The sequence below is a fragment of the Carassius gibelio genome, chromosome B5 (genome assembly GCF_023724105.1).
Source record: "Carassius gibelio isolate Cgi1373 ecotype wild population from Czech Republic chromosome B5, carGib1.2-hapl.c, whole genome shotgun sequence".
Classification (NCBI taxonomy): domain Eukaryota; kingdom Metazoa; phylum Chordata; class Actinopteri; order Cypriniformes; family Cyprinidae; genus Carassius; species Carassius gibelio.
The window spans coordinates 42759709-42785356 of record NC_068400.1 but is presented as its reverse complement, the minus strand read 5'-3'; the positions used below and the strand labels follow the sequence as shown (position 1 = coordinate 42785356).

General features: G+C 37.7%; 1 protein-coding gene across 1 annotated transcript; it reads left to right on the top strand.

The window, feature by feature from the left end:
* Positions 1 to 874: 874 nt before the first annotated feature.
* On the top strand, positions 875 to 25321 carry LOC127957204 (hexokinase-2). The gene is made up of 18 exons (XM_052555633.1): positions 875 to 1087; positions 4526 to 4688; positions 7986 to 8134; positions 8859 to 8978; positions 9073 to 9168; positions 9245 to 9344; positions 11081 to 11264; positions 11803 to 11964; positions 13346 to 13579; positions 15630 to 15934; positions 17682 to 17830; positions 18036 to 18155; positions 19275 to 19370; positions 19527 to 19626; positions 20393 to 20576; positions 21293 to 21448; positions 22454 to 22690; positions 24692 to 25321. Exons 1-18 carry the CDS (start codon positions 1025 to 1027, stop codon positions 24831 to 24833), a joined length of 2760 nt encoding a protein of 919 aa, XP_052411593.1. The 5' UTR covers positions 875 to 1024; the 3' UTR covers positions 24834 to 25321.
* Positions 25322 to 25648: the final 327 nt, after the last annotated feature.

Below are 25648 nucleotides of genomic sequence, written 5' to 3'. Positions count from 1 at the left end.
GGTCTTATTTTTCCATGCCTTGGACACAAAGTTCAAACAGGCGTTTTTCTTGAAATCAAGTCAGTGCTGCAATGAAAAAATAGTCATTATGAAAGTATTGCTGGCAATTATGTAATAGGCTCAAAAGGAGACGTGCCTAGTTGCACAGACACACAGTCAGAAGTCAGAAAGAGCCAAGTATGTTACAAGGAATTTGTTTTAGAGTCGCAAGCTTCCAGAACACTGGGTCGAGTTATACAGACAATGTATGGATTATTTAAATGATGAGAAGTGAATTAATTATAAATTCTTCACATAAAAAAAAATGTTTTCTTATTATTTCCAGTACAAATATATATCCATTCTTAAATCAAGAAACAACTACTTGAGAAGAAAAATTACTTAAGATAGTCTTGTTTTCTGAAAAACAAACATAAATATTACGTTAATTTATGTTTAAAACCAAGGGGTAAAAAATAAACATATTTTCCCCTTGAATTAAGTATCTTTTTCTTATCCGATTAGCAGATTATTATTATTATTATTTTTTTAGTTAAAACTCAATTTTCATGTTCTCTATGAAGCCTTAATCTTGCTGCAGTCTAGACCAAAATATAAACTGCATTCATTTATTCCTAAATACATCAAATAAACTCAATACGTGTGAAAACCTGAAAATAAATAAAATTAACTTTTATTTAAAAGTACTTAAAAGCACGCAACATTTTATAAATGTAAAAATATATCTACGTATTTTATATTAATAGTGGTAGCTGTCTGAGTCTGAGTGTGGGGGCGTTCCAAAGTCGCTAAAGTTTTACACGCCTTCTTCGTGTCCAATCAGCGGCAAGAATCTCGGTGACGGTGGGTGGAATTAATAGTGACGTCACGTCGCAGCATCATCTTCCCGGATAGCACGAGTTCAAGAAAGAGTTCGAGAAACTTGAAGAACATGCTCACACGCCAAAAGTGACTTACAATCATTTGAGAACACATCCAGCACACTCAAGAAGTTTAAGAGACCTCTGAAAGCAGACAGAAGACGATGATCGCGTCTCATTTACTGGCGTACTACTTCACCGAGCTCCACCATGACCACGTTCAGAAAGTAAGTATACAGCATCAATCTTTAACACGGTATATCGACTCGATGAGGCCGAGGGATGAGTGGAAATCGTTGTTGATCTGTTATTAAACTGTAAGTGTTTGACATCCTTGACCAGACACACGTGTGTTTGTGTCAGAGAGGTCGGTGTTAAAACACTTAACAGAAGATAACAGCATACTCATACTGATAACAGACTCAGATGTTCAATAAATAGCCTATTCCGTTATACTGAGTTTCTATCTCAAATTCTCCGACATCGTGACTCTTGTATTCCGTGCGTCACCCGTTTCCGCGGTTTCAAAGAAAGGAGGTTTTAAGGAGCCTACGTAGTTTGAGAGCTGATAACCTTGGATGATATTCGCGTCCGTTTCTGTTTCTGTTATATATCATAACTGTCTGGCCGTTGTGTGTGAAACGATGCTCTTTAAAATCATTGATGGTAAACACAAAAATGATATTTGAGAAACTTGCCAGGCGAGTTTTTATGGCACTTCCTGTCTGCCACGACGCAACTTAAGCGCGCGAGGGAGCGTTGCCACGGTAACCTGACACTCTAACGCCCTGCCAGTCACGTGCCACTCCTCTTCGCGCGAGTTGTAACAAAACCGTGACCTCAGTGACCCCGGATACATTGTAACCAGTGCTGGGGAGAAACTAGTTACATGTAACAGAATGAGGAAATTTAATGAATAAATAAATGTAACTGTAATGTGTTAAGAGTTGCTGAGAGAAAAAAAGTAATTAAATTACGATGTTAGCGATTTCAGAGGAGGCTACATATGAATATTTTTTTCACAGATTTGATTGATTTCTTTCCCAAATTGCACTGACTGCTTTAAAATACGAGATTACATTTTTTTTTTTAAAGATTAACTGGTTAGATGCCAGTGTTTTCTATCTTAGTTATGCTTAGATTTGATTTCAAAAACCGTTTCATAAACTATATCTAATTGATTTAAGTGTGTGTTTAATATCAGAATGTTCTCAAAGTTAAATGATTGTAATCTTAATTCAAGTGAAGAATGATTCTGAAAGTCATTGTGTTGAGTTCTTCTGTAAGGTTAACCCTGCTTTGATTCAATGTTTGGAAATTAATAACAGTTGAAAACATTCATTAGAAATTTAGAAAAGTTATAAAGTAATCAGGTCTAATCAGTTACATAATTAAAGTAATTAAAAGTTACACTATTTAAAATGTAATGAGAAGTCTAACTTGTAATTGATTTCCAAAACTAACCTTCACAAACACTGGTTTAACACTAAAGTGGCGATATCTGACTTCTGTTTTTTTTGCTGTGATGTGCTCAACACACTTCAAATAGTGAGTTAAGAGATGTACGTGCTCAGTCGAGGTTGATAAACAGCGATGGAAACTCATTTGCTGGATAAATAACTTGATGACTTTGCAGATCAACAGATCGTGTGATTGGATTAAGAGTGCACCTATCTCTCAAACGTTGTTTTAATATTCCTGAAATGCTTGAGCCAAAGACTGTCATCCGAATGATTTGGTATAACTGCCTCTCAGAACTGTCTCACACAAACACGGTCATGTGATCTTGTGTTCCCAAACATCATGCATCATGCAAGTGTGAGATAAACTGATGCGGTTACTTATCATTTCTTATTCAGGGAAAAAGAGCCACATGTTTGCCACTTGCATGCACTTCATTTTCTTTTTTATTCGTGCTTTCTGAGGTACGAGTAGAGCCCTGACCTTTAGAGCGTTTCATCAGTGTTTTGTAGTTGTATAAGCAGTTCTCTGCTGATGTATGCTGCAGTGTTTTGTCTGTACATGAAGACCTTTTTGATCATCCACTGCACACACTCCGAGCTCCTTCAGATCCTGACGTTATCACACACTTCTCTTGAGTTCTAGAGTGGAGAAATGAAAAGAGTTTGCTTCCTCTTAACGATGCTCTTTTCTTCTGCATTGCTTTTGAGCTGCGGTGAAGTGCTGCCTGGCCTTGCGTGCGTCGGGTCAGAATCAGGTGAAACGTGATGCTGCTGTAGAAATCAGTGTAGAGTTCAGTCCTAAACAGAACTGACCACAGGTTGTTATGGAGGGAACATAAGTTGATTTGTTAACCTCTCATGTTCCACTCTCGCTGTAGTTCTGAGTATTTCCCAAGACTGACCATTTGTCCCGCTGAGATGGAATCGTGTGACTGTAGCTGGCTGAATATGTGCTGTTTAACAGAACCAAAGCTTTATTGAGCCGAAACGTTCTGCCGCAGACCTCGGAGAAAGAACTGCATTTCCTCTACTCTTTCTTCATCGAGTATAACAGCAATCAGGAACTTCTCTGATGGTGTCCTCATCTGACCTTACAGGGGAACTTCCAGCTTCCCTTCTCGTGAAAGATTCTTCCGCTTGTATCACGGCTGTAAGAATATAAGCAGATGTTTTCTGGCTACTACTGACCTTCAGAGAAAAGCAGGCCGGAGCCAGACAGTGTGATTACATTTGAACAAAACATTACGTCTTGTTCTGACCCTGTTATTCTATGCAGAGCTACGCTACCAGTCAAAAGATTTTGAACACTTCGATTTTTTTTTCTTTAATATAAAGAAGTTTCTTCTGTTCACCAAGCCTGCATTTATTTGATCTAAAGTACAGCTGTAATATTGTGAAATAGTTTTACTATGTTAAATAACTGTGTTTTGTGTGAATCTGTGTTAAAGTGTAATTTATTTCTGTGATGCTCCGCTGTATTTTCAGCATCATTCCTCCAGTCTTCAGTGTCACATGATCTTCAGAAATCATGAAAATAGGATGATGTACTGCTCAAGAAACATTTCTGATAATTATCAATATTTTGATATATATATATATATATATATATATATATAAAAATATATAATAACAGTTGAACAGAAAGATCCAAAGATCAGCATTTATCTTAAATAAAAAGCTTTTGTTCAAAAGCTTGGAGTCCGTATCATTTTTTATTTTTGGGAAGGAAGTTATAGAAATAAATACTTATATTTAGAAAGAATGCTTAAAACTGATAAAGTGATAAGGACATTTATAATGTTACAAAATTATTTATATTTATATAAATACTGTTCTTCTGAACTTACTATTCATCAAATACATGAAAAATTCTACACCACTGTTTTCAACAAAAATGAGATGATTTCTGAAGCTCATGTGACTCTGAAGACTGGAGGAATGAAGCTGAAAATACAGCGGAGTAAAATATTTCACAATATTACAGCTTTTGCTGTACTTTGAATCAAATAAATGCAGACTTCTTTAAAAACATTAATAATCATACTGTTGAAAAACTTCGGCCTTGTAGTGTGTTTTAGCCCTTTTGCTACAAAATTAAGTCTGTTCCATAGTTTAATTTGGTTTGATATTCTAGAATGTGAAACTGATTTGCCAGTGAGCTCTGGGACGGAGGAGAAGCTCACCCTTCACGTGTGTTTTCAGGTGGATAAGTATCTGTATCACATGCGTCTGTCCAATGAGAACCTGATGGATGTGTCCAAGCGCTTCCGGAGGGAGATGGATAAAGGACTGGGTCGAGACACCAACCCCACCGCAGCGGTCAAGATGCTGCCCACCTTCGTCCGCTCCACCCCGGACGGCACAGGTGAGGACATGACATCATTCACCATCCCAAATCACATCTGCACAGTAAACCGCTCTCAGAAACGGAGGATGATTTCAGATCAAATAGGCCACTTTAAGCTCAATTTTCAGAAAGTGGCCCAATTGAGCTGCATTCATTGCATTTCAGGGCATTTGACAGGAGAAGAAACCTACAAACAAAATAATGCTCGAGCTTCACTGTTCTCAAGGTAGTTTGTGTAGTGTGCATGAACTGTTCTCTCAGGTGAACCTTTTTTATTTGATATTTTCCTAAATATATACATGCATATGTGTGTATTCATTTATGTGTGTATAAAAAACTTTTTTATTTTGCATGCGATTAATCGTGATTAATGGTTGCCCAGCACTGTTCAAAATACTTTAAATTCTCATATTACTGAGCATGTGTGTAATATATTGTGAACTTGGGAGCGTTCGCATCCTGTGGGAATCTGGTTGGATGCAGGTCAAGTCGAGAGGAAGTGTATTGTTGTCCGCTTCCTGTGAGGCACATATCGTTCTGTAATGGAGGTGTAGTGTTTCTGTGTGTCGTGAGATGAAGAGATGATTGATCCAGCTCTCCAGATGTGTGTGTGTGTGTGTGTGTGTGTGTGTGTGTGTGTGTGTGTTCACGGGGGATCAGACACCGTCTCAAGCAGAGTGTGAGAAGATGAACTGTATTGTGGTTCCTGGAGAGAATGCGATCACACAGAGACGCGTCACCTGGGCGTGAGCCACCGAACGCTGCTGGGAAGTGACTCACGAATGAGTCCAGATGGATGTTTGCCATCACCTCCTGCTCAGGGACTTAACTTTTACTTTCACATTCAACAGTGCTTGTAGATTTCCTCTCCTAAAACATTCTTAAACCTGTGATAAACTCTTATATTAATGACATGTGACAGATGGAATGGGATGCATGTTTTATTATTTTATTATTTTATTTATTTTTTGCTCATTTTGAATCTAGGTATCACGATGTTGATTTTAAAATACAAGGTGTATTTTTGGCCATACAAGACTTACACATGGATATAATGTAAAAGGTGAAGAACCACCATCATGAATTATCTGCCAAACTAAAATGATTGTGAAGCATATTTTATTAGATTGTTTTTAATGTAAATAGAGAAGGTTTTATTCAGAGGTTTGTTCAACTGATTTATTTAAAAACGAGATTAAACTCAATAAATCACAACAAAAGTAATTGAATTACGAGAAAAAAGGAAAAAAAAAATAAATTGTTAATCATTAAATGATGAAGAAAGTTCATAAAATTTCAAGAGAAAAAAAGTTGCAATAAAATATTGAGAATAAACTCAGTAAATTATGAGAATACACTTGTTAAATTTGGTTGCATGTATGATGCCTGGACTAAAAAATATAACTTGTAGGATTTACTTCATAACAATTTGCACCAACACATTTTAAGTAAATTGTATTGCTTCTGCTCTATACAATGCACTTCCTATTGAACTATTGAAGTAAATATTACATAATTATATACAATTTCATATATATATATATATATATATATATATATATATATATAATGACATGTATTATATTATCTTCATTAAGTAAATAAGTTAAATATATGTAACAATTTACAATAATTTTTTTTCTTTACAAATTCAAAATACAAAATACATGATGATGAAACATTGTTCACTTTTGAGCACAAATGTGTCATTTTGAGGAGAAAATAAACTCCAGATGTAAAAAGTCACTAGTTATTAAACCTAACATCAAAAGCAACAATAAAACCGTGTAAATACAGCTGGAAAACAGTCAGAAAAATCCACCTTATTAATGATTCATGCCCCAGTGCATGATGGGAACACCAGTATCAGAACAGTCACTAAACTTTTATAAGGTTTATTTGTACACTTTAACCTCTATGAGCTTTAACTGAGTGCAGGTATGGAATATACCTAGTTTTTTAAAATAAAAGTGAAACTAACATTTTCATGTAGAAATGACCTTTTGTTTTCCTGTAATATTAACTTCACCACAGAACCATTGTTTGTTGTTCTGGAAAACAAGTGAGTTCTCGCCTCGTTAGTTTAACAAGTGATTTCTGAAAGTCAAGAGTGTTGTGCAAAGATAAGTGTTCTTCAGAAGTCATGTCACGATGAGAACGCACAATTATAACCTCACTGTGAGCTTACACAAGTCTGAACTTCCTCTCTACTCTCACAAGACTTTTAACTTGTAAATCGAAGCGGATTAGTTCATGATCACAAACCGCTTATGATTGTTCAGAAACCACATGAACACAGAGAGGTCACTGCATTAAACATCGTAACGTCAGGAGAAGAAACTGTGCAGGAACACCTCTTTAAACATGGATCATAGTGTGTGTGTGTGTGTGTGTGTGTGTGTGTGCGTGTGTTCAGCAATGGGGGAACTGACATTGTCATATTCCTTTTATTTCACAACAAACTAAAATATGAAAAAAAATACAGTTTCCACCAAATGACTTAATAGATTCTTTGGAAAGAATGAATCATTTTTAAAGCTAATGGATGATTTTGTTGGGAAGTGGCTCTGCATATAAAAAAAATAAATAATAAAATGCACTGCCAAACATTCACTAGCCCGGCCTGAATAAATATTAGTTAATGTGTTTTGCACCCATTTCGATGCCATAACAAAGACGGCCACTTTCACTATAGTTCAGACATTACTGAAGTCAAGTCAACAGTCAGTCAGACAATAAATAAAATAAGATTCTCGTCGAGTGGATATTTCGGGTCTCTTTTTTTAAAATTATTTTTCAGATGTCTAACTTTTGACTTAATTTAATTTTATATATATATATATATATATTTATTTATATTTATATTTATATTTATTTATTTAATTATTTAATTTTTTCTTTTTACTTTTTTTTTTTTACTTTTTTTAAGCTATTGCTACAAATATCCCAGCGACTTAAGACTGGTTTTGTTCCTCAGAGTAACATTTGAACATAAAGTTCATTAATTTAGATGTTACCACATGAAGCACATGTTCATCATTATGCTAAACGTGACTTAATGCATCAACGCATTAAAAGACCAAATTCAGTATAGCTACACCTTCATGATGCCTATGATTCACGCAAGCCCAGAATATAAAATCAATGCACTAAAATGCATTCTACGTGCTTTGCAATCATCTTCTGTGCTCTCTTTAACAGGTTTAATGTATAAATCTGGTCTTTCCACTGCTATTACAGAGCTGTTGTGTTTATGACAAGGGAAAACAGATTTTTGCTTCTTCTGAGATGAATTTGCTTTGGATTGGTTTGTAGAAACGGGAGACTTCCTGGCTCTGGACCTGGGAGGAACCAATTTCCGGGTTCTGCTGGTTAGGGTGTCCAGTAACGGGAAGCAGACGGTGGAGATGGAGAACCAGATCTACGCTATTCCAGAGAACATCATGAGAGGCAGCGGGACGGAGGTTTGGCTTCTCCTTCTTCAGTGTTCACCGAATATATTTAGGTTTAACCTGCCTCAGGCTGCAGAAATCATCTTGATTTATTCATATTTAAAGAGACAGTTCACCCAGAAATCATTCACTCACTCTGATCTTGTTCCAAACCCGTAGACGAAGAAGATTTGGTTTAGAGAAGTTTCTGCAGCCAGCGGAAATTAAAAATAACATCTGTGTCAGAATATCACCAGTAAATGATGAACGTTTTGCATAAACCGTTTCCACACACACAGTTAAATGAGAGCCGCTGTATTTATGGGAGAAGTTTAATTATGCATTATAAATAACTTCATCTTGTAGCCGTGGTTCATCACTGTCACTGTGTTTAATAATAGAAAGACGTACAGTGAGTGTCTTCTTCATTACAAACTTGACCGTTAATGAACTCTGTGCAGTTGTTTAATAAGAGAGTGAAGTAATTAAAGGGTTTAATGTTTCTCTCATAACTCGTTATCTTTGCTGATGTTGATGAATGAATGAACACACTGTGCATCGTGTTTCTGTTTTAATGCACTCGATCACAGCTTGAACACTTTAGATCCATACATGCTTAGGATGAAATGCATGCATCTTATTAGGGTTGCACTTGATATCTTCTGTTTTTGTGCCTGTACTTCTGACCAGCTCTTTTAATTAATAATGAATCCTGTCGAAGTTAAATGGTGTGTTTTCTCTCTCTCTGTGTGTCCAGCTCTTCAATCACATCGCTGAATGCTTGGCGAATTTCCTTGACAAACTGGGCATCAAAGACAAGAAGCTTCCTCTCGGCTTCACCTTTTCATTCCCTTGCCAGCAGACCAAACTGGACGAGGTGAGATGGGAACCGTTAAAAGAAAGCGAGACTGAACTGAGCAGCTGTTGTGTGAGAGGTTCATGTTTCTGTGGTCGGTCTGGTTTCTGTTCAGAGTATTCTGGTGTCCTGGACCAAAGGTTTCAAGGCGAGTGGAGTGGAGGGGAGAGATGTTGTGGGTCTGTTGAGAAAAGCCATTAAGAGCCGAGGGGTGAGTGTCATGCTTTTACATTTAGATCAATGAAAAAGAATAGAAATGTAATGTGTATGCATGCTTGTCTCGGCAGGATTTTGACATCGACATCGTGGCCGTGATCAATGACACGGTCGGCACCATGATGACCTGTGGCTATGATGACCATCACTGTGAGATCGGCCTCATCATCGGTGAGTGTGTGTGTGTGTGTGTGTGTGAGAGAGGCCTTCTGGGAATATTAGAGCACACATCACAGCCGTTTCTAGTCTGAAGGAAGTGTTGTGATTCCTGTTCTCAGAGACGCTAGAGCAGATCAACTTGATCAGTCTCTGATTTCTCCATGATTCTAACTCTCTCTCACATTAGATGACAAATACTGAGATACAGTTATAGTTGTAAGTGGAAATCAAAGAGCATTTCAGAGGGAAAACTGCTTTCTCTTTTGGAAAGAAATTCAAAATTATGGCTATTAAAAAATATATTCTTCTGAGTCCTTAGCCATCTTCAAGAATCAGCTGAAATCACATCTTCCATCTTTATTTGGCACTGTAACTCTAGCACACTCTATTCTAATTCTATTCTTTACAAAAAAACTTGCCACTTTTAGATTTGCACTCTATTCATTTACTAACTGCTTGTTTCTTTATATATATATATATATATATATATATAACTAACACTAGCTTCTCAATCTTTTTTTTTATTCTATCTATTTGTTTAGTTTTTATTAATTATAAAATTAATTAAAAAAAAGTAAAACTAGCTTGCTCTATTCTTTATCTATTCTATCGGTTTTCTTTTTATTTATTATGTAATGTAAAAAACAAAATGATACCAAACACATGCTTGTGTACTGCATTAGGCTAATAGAGACTTGTTATAACACATGTGAATAATATATATATATATATATATATATATATATATATATAACACAAAAATGGAAATTATCAGAAATTAAAAAAAAGAAAGAAAAAAATATTTTTACATTAATTTCTTAACATTTCTGATAATAACCACAAAAGTTGTCATCAGAAATTATAAAATTTTTTCCCAGGAATAAATTACATTAAATGTAATACATTTTTATACAATTTTATAAGAAAAAATAAAAAATTAAATATTATAAATAAGTTTTAATACCAAAATGACGTGTATAATGTGTAAATAAACTGTTTATTAAATTGATATTTAGTATATAATAGGAACTGAACGGGTAAATCCAGTATAGCTGAGTGCAGCTGGTTTATTTGGACGGTGTTGAGAGACTCCAGAAGGCTTTCCTGGGATCTGCGCTAATAAAACAAGCTTATTCTGTCCTTTCCCACTGAGCCAGACCACTGCTGAGTCGACTGTTGAAATATAATTGAGCATGAAGCTGTAATGAAGTCTATTCCCTGCACATCTCAACACTGTGTTGTAGGATCTGAAGGAATCTGTGGCGTTGTGTTCTTTACACAGTGCTTTAAAACCAACAGACTGGAGTTTCAACAAGGATCTGCACTGAAGGATGTTTGCGTTATTAGTCTGTGTGCATTTGCATCTGCTGTAGAATATTAACAGAACTGATTGCATTGTCGACAAAGCAATAAAAATATCCCACACCTTTGAGACACGAGTCGTTAGCGTCGACAGTGTAGGATTCAACATAGCACTGTAGAGATATCGAACCCCCTGCATACATATTTAATGCAGCTGCACAAGCTTATATATCAGATCTCTTAATACTACATCAAACCGTTAAAAGAGGAGGTATTGATTCGCATAATTACATCACAGTAACTCTGATCATATAGTAAGTACATGTACTTAAATGTATAATTACATTGCAACACCTTAAAGTAGCATGCATGAAACATTTGTGCAGTGGGTGCAGGATTCCCAGGAATCTTCAATGCAAACCGATCGGATGTGTGTGTTTTTCCAGGGACGGGCACCAATGCGTGCTACATGGAGGAGATGCGTCACCTGGAGCTGGTGGACGGAGATGAAGGCCGTATGTGTGTGAACATGGAGTGGGGAGCGTTCGGTGACGACGGCGCATTAGACGACATCCGCACCGAGTTCGACCGAGAGATCGACGCCGGCTCCCTCAACCCTGGAAAACAGCTGTGAGTGACCGATGGAGTCCGGTGGTGAGGGCCGCTGTGTCCGCTACACAGTTAGCTAACGAGGTTGTCACCACGTGTGAACAATGTCAGGAAGAATCATTACATCAGCTCCGATGCCATCATTATCTGTGCATTATCCTGATCCGAACTCCTGACTCCAGTCATCGTGACTCCACAGGTGCTTTCGTTTAAGAAGCTGCTCGGGGAAATGCAGAACTGTAATCAAATCCCATCATGCCTCGAGTGCTTGTTGTCGATTTGCACATGCACATGCTTTTCTCTCGCTTTCAGAAGGTCAGGAGGGATGCGCAGTTTCATTTAATTGCGAGTCCGTGTTATTGTTCTCTCTCATAATCAGCTCCCGGAGACATGAATGCTTAGACTGAACAGAAGAAGAACAGCTGTGTTCTCAGCGTTGTACACTAAAGCACAATATGAGCTATACTCTTTTCAGTGTATTTCTAGCAGTATGCAATGTTTTTCTCCTTGTTGAACTCCTGGCTCTGGTTCATGGGTTGCATGCTCTGTTGGACCGCAGGTTTGAGAAGATGATCAGTGGGATGTACATGGGTGAGCTGGTCAGACTGATCCTGGTGAAGATGGCCAAAGAACACCTGCTCTTCCAGGGACACATCACTCCAGATCTGCTCACCACTGGCCACTTCCAGACCGCCTTCATCTCTGACATCGAAAATAATAAGTCAGTACCTTTCTGTGCATTTGGGTTTCTTGTGATTTGTAGAAATGTGTCATTGCATCAGTGTCTCATCAAGGGATGCTCTGCAGTGAATGGGTGCCGTCAGAATGAGAGTCCACAGCACTCCAGTCCATCAGTGAACATCTGGAGAAGACAAAAGATGAAACAAACGGATTATTGTGATGTTTTTATCAGACTCTCATTCTGACGGCACCCATTCACTGCAGAGCATCCACTGATGAGACACTGATGCATACGTGTTATATTATATTCTAGGCTGTCTGTTTAATATTAAATGATAAAATATGTAATCATTCTTGAATCTTTCCAAAAAATAATGCGTAAATGCTTTCAGTTCTAAGGGAAAATAACAGGCTTACATGTAATTATTATAATTGGCTGTTTGCTTCGCTGATACTCTGATACGCAGCAGTGAGTTAAACATGTTGAATTAATTGCCTACTTCAAGAGTCAACAATGATTTTCTGCTGTATACCATAATACTAAAGTCTGAATATCCATGACATTATATCAGAGTAGCTTTTCAAAAACATGGTACTTTCTGCTAGATTTCTGATTGAAAAATGTCTATAAATAACCTAAATGCTTTATTTATTTGTATTGTTACTAATATTATTAATATTATTTTGTTCAAAGAAATTCTTTGAAGTTAGAGGTGTTTTTTTTTTGTAAGAATTTTTTAAAAGGATATGTTTATTTCATCACAAATACAAAAGAAATAAATACAAATAATGAAAAAGAATAAAATAATAATAGTACAAAATCAGTGATATAGTGAAATATTGTTTGTTTTAATAATAAAAAAATAATAAAAATTATGTGTTGAATTACACACATAATTACATAAATATATAATATTTTATATTATATATTTATATAATTGTGTAATTTTTTTTTTTTAGCAATTAGAAATCATTAATCAGATTTCTCATTGCTGTGAGTGTTTTGAACAATAAAGTAAAAAAAAAAAATGCCCAAGAAACAATCAAAAATATGAGTTAAAGGAAGGATACTGAATTTTCCACAATTTAAAAAAAAACAACACTTTAAAAGCATTTATTTGAAATGGAATATTGCTCTGACAGTTTTGATTGACAGTTTCTGATGTCTTTTTAAAAAGATTTTTCTGACCCCAGACTTTGGAGTGATAAAACTGTCTAAGACACATGTGAAAGTGAATGGTTTCATGTTCCTGTGGCTCAGTGGTAGAGCATTGCATTAGCAGTGCAAAAGGTTGTTGGTTCGATTCCCCACACACTGGTAAAAAATGTGTGTCAGTGGCTCTGTATGAAAGCGTGTGCTAAATGCACAAGTGTAAGTGTGATGTGATGTTGATGAGCATCCTGTGGTGTGTGTGCTGCAGGAGCAGCGAGGGTCTGCTGAGTGCGGAGCAGGTTTTGAGAGGTCTGGGTCTGGATCCGTCTCCGGAGGACTGCGCCATCACACAGAGAGTGTGTCAGATCGTCTCCACACGAGCAGCTCATCTCTGCGCCGCTTCGCTCGCAGCCGTCCTGAGGCAGATCCGGGATAACAAAGCCACAGAGAAACTGCGCACCACAGTCGGCGTTGACGGATCTGTCTACAAGAACCACCCGCAGTGAGTCTAGATCCACAGCCAGGGTCTGCTTCACAGCATCGCCTGCATTTATTTGATCCAAAGTTGCAGTGATACTGTCTATTATTTACAATAACCATTTGAATATAGATTTTAAAAAATGTTTTTGAAACACAAAATTCAACTTGATCACCATTGCATCAACTACTGATGAACATGTTAGTTTTTATATGAATTACTACTCTGTAGGTTATTTAACTAATATTGTTTTTGTAAAGCTTTTGTCTTTCAGACATTTAAAATGCACACATTCCAAAACTTTTTTTTTTCATGTTTCACGAAATATTTTTACTTGAAGTATCCCTTTGATTATAAAATAAATATATTTAATAATAATATCACATTTGCATGTTCATGGTTCTCTGGTGTTGCTTAATGGTCACATGACATGCAGCTAAACAAATAAAATAGAAAAAATGTTAGTGCATGTTTTATTTTTATCCATTTTAAAACCTTTTTATAATTTAATGAATTATTATATTTGATGCACTTGAGATGTTGGCTACTATATATCTAATATTGCATGTATTTTGTTTTTGAGTCCAGCAATTATGTAACAATACATTTTAATAACAACTAGCTTGGTGTTGCACAGGGCATTTATTTGCATGGCTTATATTTGATGAAATGAAGTCTGTATGCAAGCATCACCTCTAATTAGTGGTACTATTTTAATCCGACACAGCTGGATTCACCGGGTGTTAATGCATGCATTCAGAGAAACGGATCACGCGCTCAACATTTCCTGTAGATACGGAGTTCTCAGAAATGTTGATGTAGATGTTGATTGGCTGTGTACGTGTTCAGCTTCATTCAGGCTGTGACACGTTTCTGTGGCGCTTGTATCTAGAAGCAAATATTATTTTCTGAGTTTGTTACATTGTGAATCATCAGGAATATGAACGATTTCAGCATGAGCTGAATGCAGATGGAGAGCAAACATTACAACTAGATTAGCTCTGACAACGTTTTTCCAAGATGAAGTCAACAATAACAAGAGACTGAGATGTCTGACGTGTATCTACATCAGACGTAAAGCTCGGAGTGTAAACCCCTTTATTGATTGCAATGGAAACGATGCAGTTTTTCACATTATCCTGCAGTACATGCTTCCATCACATGCAGCTGTAATGATTTTCCTTCATCAGATGAAACATTTTCATCTCTCACATTTAATTTATGAGCCATATATAAAAATTTTTTTTTTTTTGACGCAGGCAATTTAAATATACCCCCAAGCAATCTATTTTCATTCCAGTTTTATGTGCTTCTACAAATTTAAATGAGTTATTAAATCATACGATCTGAAAATAACTCTTCACATTTATTTACTTTTTATTTTATTTTATTTTATTTTATTTTACTTATTTATTTTTTGTGCTGAGCCACAATTGATTGCAATTAATTGCATCCAAAAAAGTTTTTGTGTACATAATATATATATACGTATGTGTGTGTGTGTGTGTGTGTGTGTGTGTGTGCGCTGTGTATGTTTATTATGTGTGTATATATAAATACAAAAACATGCATGTATATTGAAAAATGTTATGTTTCTATATGAAATATATATCTATATAATATATAAATTATATTAATATTAATTATATGAATATAAAAATATACAAGTAAATATTTTCAAAATATATACTGTATGTGTGTGTCTTTATATGTACATAATACGTGTGTGTGCTATGTATATTTATTATGTACACAACTTATATTTTGGATGCAATTAATGCCAAATTCATCGTTGCCCAGCATTTATTTTATTTGATCATTTATTAGACTTTTTTTTAATAACCATTTTATTTTCACCTACCAAACTACAATTACAGTCATTGTATCAGCTCCCAGAGAAATAATTCTCAGATCTTTGAATGTAGCAGCATGCAACCTCCTATTGTATTAAAACTAATTTATTTTCTGCATGCTTTCTTTCTTCTCTTGTGCATCATTCACCTTTTCCATATTTGTTCTTTCTTTGTTTTTGGGCCCTTTCCTCTCTCCCTCACTTGTTCTCCTGTTTCTCCAGGTTTGCCCGGCGACTGAATAAGATGGTGCGGTTACTGGTGCCGGACTGTGATGTGCGTTTCCTGCGCTCGGAGGATGGCAGCGGTAAAGGGGCAGCGATGGTCACTGCGGTGGCGTATCGACTGGCGAAGCAGCATGCAGAGCGCCAGCGTATCCTCGACGGCCTCCGACTCGATCGAGATCAGCTGCTGGAGGTGAAGAGAAGGATGGAGGAGCAGATGAAGCGAGGCCTGGCGAAAGAAACAAACGCCGAGGCTGCGCTCAAAATGCTGCCCACCTTTGTGCGCTCCACGCCGGATGGAACAGGTCAGACTGAGAAACACAAGCTTGACTGACTTTAGTCGACCCAGAAAGAAAATGGTCTTCTGTTTAATTCCCTCATCTACCAAAGCAGTGTTTTTTTTCCTTCCTTCCTTCCTTCCTTCCTTTCTCTCTTCCTCCCTCTCTTTCTTACTCCCTTCCTTACTCCCTTCCTTTTTTCCTCCCTTCCTCCCTTCCTTTCTTCCTTCCTCTCTTCCTTCCTTCCTTCCTCTCTTCCTCTCTTCCTTTCTCTCTTCCTCCCTTCCTTCCTCTCTTCCTCCCTCCCTTCCTTCGTTTCTTCCTTCCTCTCTTCCTCCCTCCCTCCCTTCCTTCCTCTCTTCTTTCCTTCCTCTCTTCCTCGCTCCCTTCCTTCCTTCCTTCCTCTCTTCCTTCCTTCTTTCCTCTCTTCCTCACTTCCTTCCTCCCTTCCTTCCTTCCTCTCTTCCTTCCTCCCTTCCTTCTTTCCTCTCTTCCTCACTTCCTTCCTCCCTTCCTTCCTTCCTCTCTTCCTTCCTCCCTTCCTTCCTTCCTCCCTCTCTTCCTTCCTCTCTTCCTCCCTCCCTTCTTTCCTCTCTTCACAAGCTGTGCATCAGTTTTTCGATCCGGTTTCAAACACATTGACAGATGTTGTGTTGCACTATGAAATGTTGTATGAAAACAGCTGCATAAATGTTTGCTTGAATACTTCATGGAAACAAATCACAGTAACCGCTTTGAAGATCAGATCACAAATGGGGATGAATTGCAGGCAAAATAAAATGTCATTTCGTCTTGGCCAAAAAATCAAGGAGGGAAGTGTTGGAATATAAATTGCTGTGCATAATGCATCATATTCTTGATTCAAGCTTGCTTAAAATGATGACAATTTCTGGGAATGTTTTTCATGCATATCTTATTTGTTATTTTTTTGTAGGCAGAGAAAAACATCAAGTATATATTACGTATGTGTGTGCATGCATGTGTGTGGATCTCTGTCTATCTATCTATATCTACAAACATTCATACATGCAATAGTAAGAAATGAAGGATCTAAAGGATCATGTGACATTGAAGATGCTGCTGAAAATAATATAATGCTTTCTGTGTAAACTCCTTTATTGATTGCCAAGGAAGCGATCCAGTTTTTCACATTATCCTGCAGTACATGCTTCCATCACATGCAGCTGTAATGGGTTTCCTTCATTCGATGAAACATTTTTATCTCTCACATTCAATTTAAGAGCCATACATCAACCGTTAGATGTGTTTTTTTTTTTTTTTTTGCCACAGGCGATTTAAATATACCTATGTGCTGTCACAGGAATAAAATTAATTTGAAAACATGTTTTTATCCAATACATGCAGTCTTGAAGAGCATAACCTATGTATTCTTATTTTACATAGTTTATTTTCTTTCCTTTTTTTTTTTTATTCTAAAACTTTATTTCCACTTTTACAAATTCTGATCTTGAAGCCCGTTGTCAGTGCACTGATGCAGCTAAAGCACACGAGAGATGGAGAATCAACAGAAGAATGTGACTGATCTAAATAGAATTATAAACTCTACTGACCAATGAAGGGCAAAAAAAGATAATCTGGAGTTTGAGAGACAAATCAATTACCCCTCCATACCAGACCGTTCCAAAACATCCCAGAGAGAGTTGATTGGTGTGTGTGTGTGTGTGTGTGTGAGAGAGCGTGTGTGTGTGTGTGTGTGTGTGTGTGTGAGAGCGTGTGTGTTCCGGTCTCTGAATCTCTTGTGAATGTTCTGCAGAGCGTGGCGACTTCTTGGCTCTGGATCTGGGCGGCACAAACTTCAGGGTGCTCCTGGTGCGCGTTCGAAGTGGGAAAAGACGGAGTGTGGAGATGCATAATAAGATCTACACAATCCCCCCAGACATTACCCAGGGCACCGGCGAGGAGGTACGCCCTGCACCATCCACATGCTGGATCGTTTTTGTTTTTTTTGGTTTCTCAATCCAGACACTTGTTGCAGTGTGACCTGTTCTCTTGTACTCTGTAGGTTTTCAGTGATAATGCTGTTGAGCTCATTTTGATAAGTACATGAATGATCCTTTGTCTTCCCGTGTGTGTGTGTGTGTGTGTGTGTGTGAATGGTGGTCTGCAGTTATTTGATCACATCGTGCACTGCATCGCTGACTTCCTGGAGTATATGGGTATGAAGGGAGCGTCGCTGCCTCTGGGCTTCACCTTCTCGTTTCCCTGCAGTCAGACTCGACTGGATCAGGTAAGACTCGCGTCTGCGTCTCTGCTGCGTCTGCTCTTCAGCTCAACGAGGACAAACCATAGACTTCTAATGTAGTTCAAAATATAACTTTTTAGTGTTTTTTTTTGTCACTGGAAAGTGTTTCCACAAATAGGGTTGAATTATCTTGAAAAAAAAAAAGACACTTTTTTTTTTTTTTTTTTTTGTGACATTTGTTTGATCAAAGATTGGATTGCAGAAAGTGATGTCATAATCATTATTTAAGGCTAGTTTTAAACTAGCTCATGTTCATGCTTCTGGCTTATTTTAGTAAACCAAGAATGAAAGTTCTATCATCATTTATTCACCTTCATCATGTTCCAGCATCCTCGTGTCTTTCTCCAAAGTAGACAGAACAACAGTTTATGAGGACGGAAGCAACATAATTGTGTTTCGAATGACTCCCACACTATATTTTATATAATGTAGTTTATCTAGCAGTTTTCTCTCTAAAGAACATAGGGTACCTTTTATGCTTTATAAACTGTAAAGGGACATCAGTTTGTACCCTGTTTATGGAAAGTGGCACAGATATTATTTAATCTTTTATAAATTATTTCTCATTAAAGTGGTCATGAACTGAGAAAACAAAATTCCCCTAAGCTTTTAACATAAGAGGTCATTGTGCTATTAAAAACATTCTGTTAGTTTCAGAACTCATCACTTACATCACTCTACACCGCTGCCTTTTTAGCTCCGCCTTCCGATTCTACACCGCTGCCTATTTAGCTCCGCCCAACGATTCTACATCGCTGCCTGTTTAGCTCCGCCCACCGATTCTACATCGCTGCCTGTTTAGCTCCGCCCACCTATACTACGGATTAATTTACAAGTCGAGTCACCTTTATTTATATAGCAGTTTTAACAGTACAGATTGTAACAAAGCAACTGAACAGCCTTAAACAGGAAAATAGTGTGTCAATAATGCAGAAAGGCAGTTCATGATTGAGTTCAATGATGTCATCATCCAGCTCAGATCAGTTTAAATAGTATCTGTGCAATCAAGTCCACAAACATTTACAAAGAAGGCACAATTCCATGCAGTTTTCCAAAAAGATTGAAAGGTTGAGTCCACTGTGTTCCCATCTGTCGTCCTCACAGGGCGTCTTGATAAAGTGGACGAAGGGCTTCAAGGCCTCGGGCTGCGAGGGAGAAGATGTGGCCACGCTGCTGAAAGACGCCATCCATCGCAGTGAGGTCAGCACCGCAGCACACTCGAGCGCTGACGGAGCAGTTCATGCACTTGTTACTGCAGATGCAAACACTCGTCTTTAACGGCTCGATGCAGCTCGTGGATGTCCCGTCAGATCTGCGCCTCTCTGATAATGCATCTCGGTCTCTGTTTCCTCGCAGGAGTTTGATCTGGATGTGGTCGCTGTGGTGAATGACACCGTGGGCACCATGATGACGTGTGGGTACGAGGATCCTCAGTGTGAAGTGGGGCTCATTGTCGGTGGGTGAGATTGCTCGATCTGGTTTAGTGATCGTTTAGCTCCTCAATATGCAGTTGAACGCCCAAGTCTGTATTTAAATGTGCTTTCCCAAAAGGGAAGTTTGGAAGTTGATGAAAAGCAAATAATTAAGTTGAATGTAAAATTGTGGCTGCACCTTTAATTGAAATACAAGTGAATTAGCATTATAGCTTAGTGTGGTAATCAAATCAAACATTGCACTTTAATTAAGAAAAGGATATGGTCTATTGCACCGCATGTTTCAGAGGAAAGAGAAGCAGTAAATCCTGCTTTCTGTCAACTCCATCTGCGCATGTGCAGTCCGTTAACATGCAGTTTAACATTTCCATCTTCCTGTGGATAAAAGTTGAGTGTTTCACCAGTATTCCTACTGTGAAAAGTGACTTGACTTGGAATACAAATTATGCATTTATATATATAATAGAGCAGCTTTAGGCAACTGGTATCTTGATTTAGTGATTTGCTGAGGATGCATGAAGTCGATTCATCCCAAATGCACACTGGTTTGGCTGCCATTATATTCATTTATTCATTTTATAATGTAAAACATAAAATGTTTTTTTTTGTGATGTATTTGCCATCACCCATCAAATGAAATGCCTCTTGTTTTGATATTTTATATCATTGTGTTTTATATTTTTAAGCTTAGTGTTGATATATTCAATCATTTTTGGAGGCACTGTACTGTTTGTGCACAGCATCATTAACTGTCTGAGTGAGAGTGTATTTGTCGTCTTCTTCCCGCAGGCACAGGGACTAACGCGTGCTACATGGAGGAGATGTCAAACGTTGAGCTGGTGGATGGGGATGAAGGGCGTATGTGTGTGAACATGGAGTGGGGGGCGTTTGGGGACCATGGGGAGCTGGATGATGTTTGCACAGATTTTGATCGAGCTGTGGATGACCAGTCCACTTACCCTGGGAAACAGCGGTGAGAGTCTTTATACCCTGTCAGCTTCGCTTTAGAGAAACGCTGCCGTGTCTGATAGAGGAAGCTCAAACACCAATGCTTCCAGTCATACATCAAATAGATTTTCTTTAAGTGCCATTACTTACTTATAGGTGACTCAGTAGAAGTACATTATGGATATGCTTGCAGAATTTAAACTAATGCACCTCTTAGACCATTGGCTTCAGATCAGCTTCGTGCAAAGATTTTCAGCTAATTCCTGGAGGATCTTTTTCATTAAAAAATTATTATTTTTTTAATTGGTAGTAATTAAATGAACTCTGTATTAAAAATATTACATTTAATGAAAAAATGTAAATACCATTAAAATATTTCTTAATTAAAAATACCATTATCTATTTAATTTACTTTTTATAATAATAATAATTTTAAAAACTTTTTTTATATTGTGTTATTTTTTAATTAAGAACTATTAAATGAACTTTTTATTAAAAGTAATACATTTACATTTATTTAAAATTAATTGAATTTAAAAAAATTACTATAAGGTGCACCACAGTGACCAAAGAGTCCAAAAAAGTCAAGAAAATGCCAAAAACCATTATGCTGAAATAAAAAAAATTCAAATAAAAAACCCTCTTCTCCCTAATCTTTTCTGTGCAATGTTATGGTCCAGAATTCTCCAGCGTCTGTGTAAACCTGCTTTATTTTGGGCTGGTGACTGATGTGGTTCTCAGGTATGAGAAGATGATCAGCGGGATGTACCTCGGAGAGATCGTCAGACACGTGCTCCTGGACTTCACTGATAAAGGACTGCTCTTCAGAGGAAAGATTTCAGAGAGACTGAAAACACGAGGGATCTTCGAAACCAAGTTCCTGTCGCAGATCGAGAGGTGAGTGTGAGTGTGTGTGTGTGTGCATGTATGTGTGTTGGTGTGTGTGTGTATATGCATGTGTGCGTGAGTGTGTGTGTGTGTTTGCGCGTGTGTGTGTGTGTGTTTGCGTGTGTGCGTGAGTATGTGTGTGTGCGTGTGTGTGTATATGCGTGTGGTTATGTATAACTGTGTGTGTGTGTATGCATGCGTGTGTGTGTATATGCATATATGTGTGTGTGTGTGTCTGTCTCTGTGTGTGTGTGTGTGTGTCTGTCTGTCTGTCTTTCTCTCTCTCTCTCTCTCTCTCTCTCTCTCTCTCTCTCTCTCTGTATATATGTGTGTGTATGTATATGGATGTGTGCGCGTGTGTGTGTGTATGCATGTGTGCGTGAGTGTGTGTGTGTGTGTTTGCGTGCGTGAGTGTGTGTGTGTATGTGTATATGCGTGTGAGTGTGTGTGTGTGTGTGTGTGTGTATATGTGTGTGGTTATGTATAACGGTGTGTGTGTGTATATATGCATGCGTGTGTGTGTGTATATGCATATATGTGTGTGTGTGTCTGTCTCTGTGTGTGTATGTCTGTCTGTCTTTCTCTCTCTCTCTCTCTCTGTATATGTGTGTGTGTGTGTGTGTGTGTGTGTGTGTGTGTGTGTGTGTGTGTGTGTCTCTCTCTCTGTATATGTGTGTGTGTGTGTGTGTGTGTGTGTGTGTGTGTGGAAGAGTCCGACACCAGACACTGCTGTCCGAGCCTCTGGGGTCTTCTGTTTTCCTTCAGATGATCTAGAAATGCTAAGCACACTGATGATGTCCAATATTATTTGCTCTGCCGAAGGCATCTCGGCTGGTTTAATTAGATTATAGTGTTTTCTATTGTTCAGTCACAACGGGAACATTTCCAGCCGAGGACCACCTGCAAATATTGGCATGTTTTTGACATGTTTGTATCCCGTCTGTGGGGAAACGAACCCTTGTTTGTGGTGCATTAGTTGTGTGATCACTGAGGAGTGTGTGCTGTGTGTGGCAGTGATCGTCTGGCTCTGAGGCAGGTGCGCTCCATCCTGCAGCACCTGGGCTTGATCAGCAGCACGTGTGATGACAGTATTCTGGTGAAGGAGGTGTGCAGCATGGTGTCCAAGCGTGCGGCGCAGCTGTGTGGAGCCGGTCTGGCGGCCGTGGTGGACAAGATCCGACTGAACCGAGGCCTTCAGAAGCTCAGCATCACTGTCGGAGTGGACGGCACGCTCTACAAGCTCCACCCGCAGTGAGTGGCCTGGATTAGACTGGGAATCATGACAAATGTCTCCGAAAACAGAAAAGCATGTTGAGTTGCACTGAAATTGATAAATAATGCATTGCATTAACAGTGAGTGAAATGTTTTGAATCGCAATTTAGTGCAATTTAACATGCCTTTTCATTTTTTAAAGACGTTTGCTGTTATCTTTCTTGCACAGAATCTCTTCTGTAGATAATATCTGCTGGTTTGTTACATGTTTTCCTCTTTCTAGTCCGTGATGGACTGTCGTAGGCAACATAAGGCCAGTATTCCTCACATCTGTCATCGGTGCTTCATCTGTTCTCAGATCAAATACTAGTGCACGATTACAGCTTCAATTTAGAGGTTTTCTACAAACTAAAATATTCTTTTTAATGGAAAAAAGTCAAGCCACTGTTCACAGGTTAGGAGTCAGTACATCTTTAATTTTTTTTGTTTCTTAAGAACATGAATACTTTTATTTAGCAAGGACACTTTAAATTGAATAAAAGTGACCTTAAAGACATTTTATAAGGTTACAGAAGTTTTTCTTTTTTTCCTTATTTTATAAATTATGTTCTTTTGAACTTTTTGAAATCCTAAAAGATATTTCTATTTCCATTTATTTAATTGATATTTTTTTCAGAAGATAAATCAGTATATTATTCTGATTTCTGAAGATCATGTGAGACTGGAGACTGGAGGAAATACAGCGGAGCATCACAGAAATACATTACAGCTTTGAATATATTAAAATAGAAATCTGCAATTTTAAATTGTAATATTTTTTCACAGTATTACTGTTTTTACTGTGTTTTTATCTAATAAATTCAGCCTTAGTGAGCATAAGAGAAATCTTTCAGAAGTGTTTAAAAACTCTTGCCAACCCAAACATTTTGAAAAGTTGAATGTGTTACTTAAGAAAAAAAACTGTCAGGTGAAGCAAAATTACTTAAATTTATTTTATTATTTATTTTTTTGAGGATGACTTTTGACATGCAAAGGCTGATAGCGGGACTTTTTTCCTTCAGCGCCCTAAGACAAGTGTACGTCCTGATTTGGTCGTTTCAGCTTCATTCACACGAATAAATAACAAATAATTATTGATTATTGGCTGTTAAAAAATGGACCAGATATTTGGTATATTCTGTCTTTTACAATAAGAGACGAGTCAACATATAGAGCTGGGAAAATAAATTGATGTATCGAGAAATGATTCCGCATCGATTCTGAGATTTTCCAAAGGCATCGCAATTCTTTCTTGAATTGATTCTGAGCTTAGTTTTGAACAGCAGATGGCGCTGCATGCTTCAGGAACACCTGTTCTCTCCTCGTTTCCAAATCATTACACACACTTGAACCTAAAGTAATCATTCATAACATTGGAAAAGGTTGAAGCGAATCACAAAGGTGTTCACAGTGGGATGTTTACATTAATCTTGCCTCATAAAAGCATTCGAAGATGAAGTGAAAATAAACACACTAGCCCTCTTTAGCACTCTTCTTCATGAGCATTTGAGTGTGCAGATAAAAACTAGATTAGAACGCCATCTGCTGTTAAAATCTAAGCTCCAAATCGATTCCAGAGGAATCACGATGCATTCTGAAAATCTAAGAATCGATCCGCGAATCAATTCTGCATCGATTTATCGTCGCATACGAAGATGGTGAAAGAAAAAAGAAGGCTATTTGAATGAGTTTGTCTTTTTATTATTACCGAAAACTAAAGCTGAAATTATTTTACTTTGAAATAAAGCTGAATATTAAATAAAAAAAATAAAAAACACATTCAGGTCAAAAGCTGAAACTAAATTGAAAACAGAAAATATAATTACAGCAAATGCAAAATATTATTAAATGCTGTAGTAGTGCATAATTCTAATCCTAAAGTTACACTGATCGAGAGTTTTGAAAAGTGTTGAATTATTAACGTGCATTGTTTGGTAAAAAAAAAAAGCCCCACATTCAGAAAGGCGCTGACGTTGCTCTCTTCCTCTTTGTCTCGTCAGCTTCTCCTCCATCATGAGGGAGACCCTGAGAGACCTGGCCCCCCACTGTGAGGTCACTCTCCTCCAATCAGAAGACGGCAGTGGGAAAGGTGCCGCCCTCATCACGGCCGTGGCCTGTCGATTGAGAGATGCTCAGAAGTAGAGACTCCACAAGATCACGTCACACTCCTGTCTGTAGAAGAATGGGTCTTATTTATTTCTATTTTTATTGTTTTCTGCTTTAGATCATGCACTGCAAGGACTCGGCGTTTGCTGATGGGAGATTGTTTGTAGAACTGTTCTGTGTATTGTTACTGATTTGAATGACTGTACCATCTGAGAAAAAGAGATTTTATCGACCTGTCGAGCTGTGAATGATGTAATTTATTTCCGTTCATGCATATATAATCCAGACTGCAGATTCTTCTCTTAAAAATGCCATAGAAGATCCATTCAGTCAAAGAACCGTCTCTTTCTTTCCTTTTTATAATCTGAACAGGTTCTTTCATGGCATTGAAGCACCTTTATTTAGTGTTTAGTGCTGAACTCTTCCTTCTGAAGGACTAAACTGTTCCTCTAAATTCCTAATTGTGCTGCTGTTCTCGTTACTGAAGTCCACTGAGATGAAGCTGATTAAATTAGTCTTCTGAACCGGTCTGGAGAAATCTGTCAAGATGAAAGCTTTTTAAAGACTAACTTGATGATTTGAGGAAGATTGGCTTTGAGTGCTGGACTGGAGGTTGTGTATAATATCTCCTAATGCAATCTGAATACACACAAGCCTGCTGTATACAGATGAAGGACATGTTCTACTAATTGCTTTGGCACTTTTTCGGTGAAATCATCAGCGTTCGATGGCAAGAGCCTCACGCTGTGAAATTGAACGCATCTTTTCTCTCAGCGCTTCTGGGATATTTATTATTGATGAATGTTTCCGTGGCTGATCAGAGTCGTGCGTCGCAGTTTATCGTCTGGATA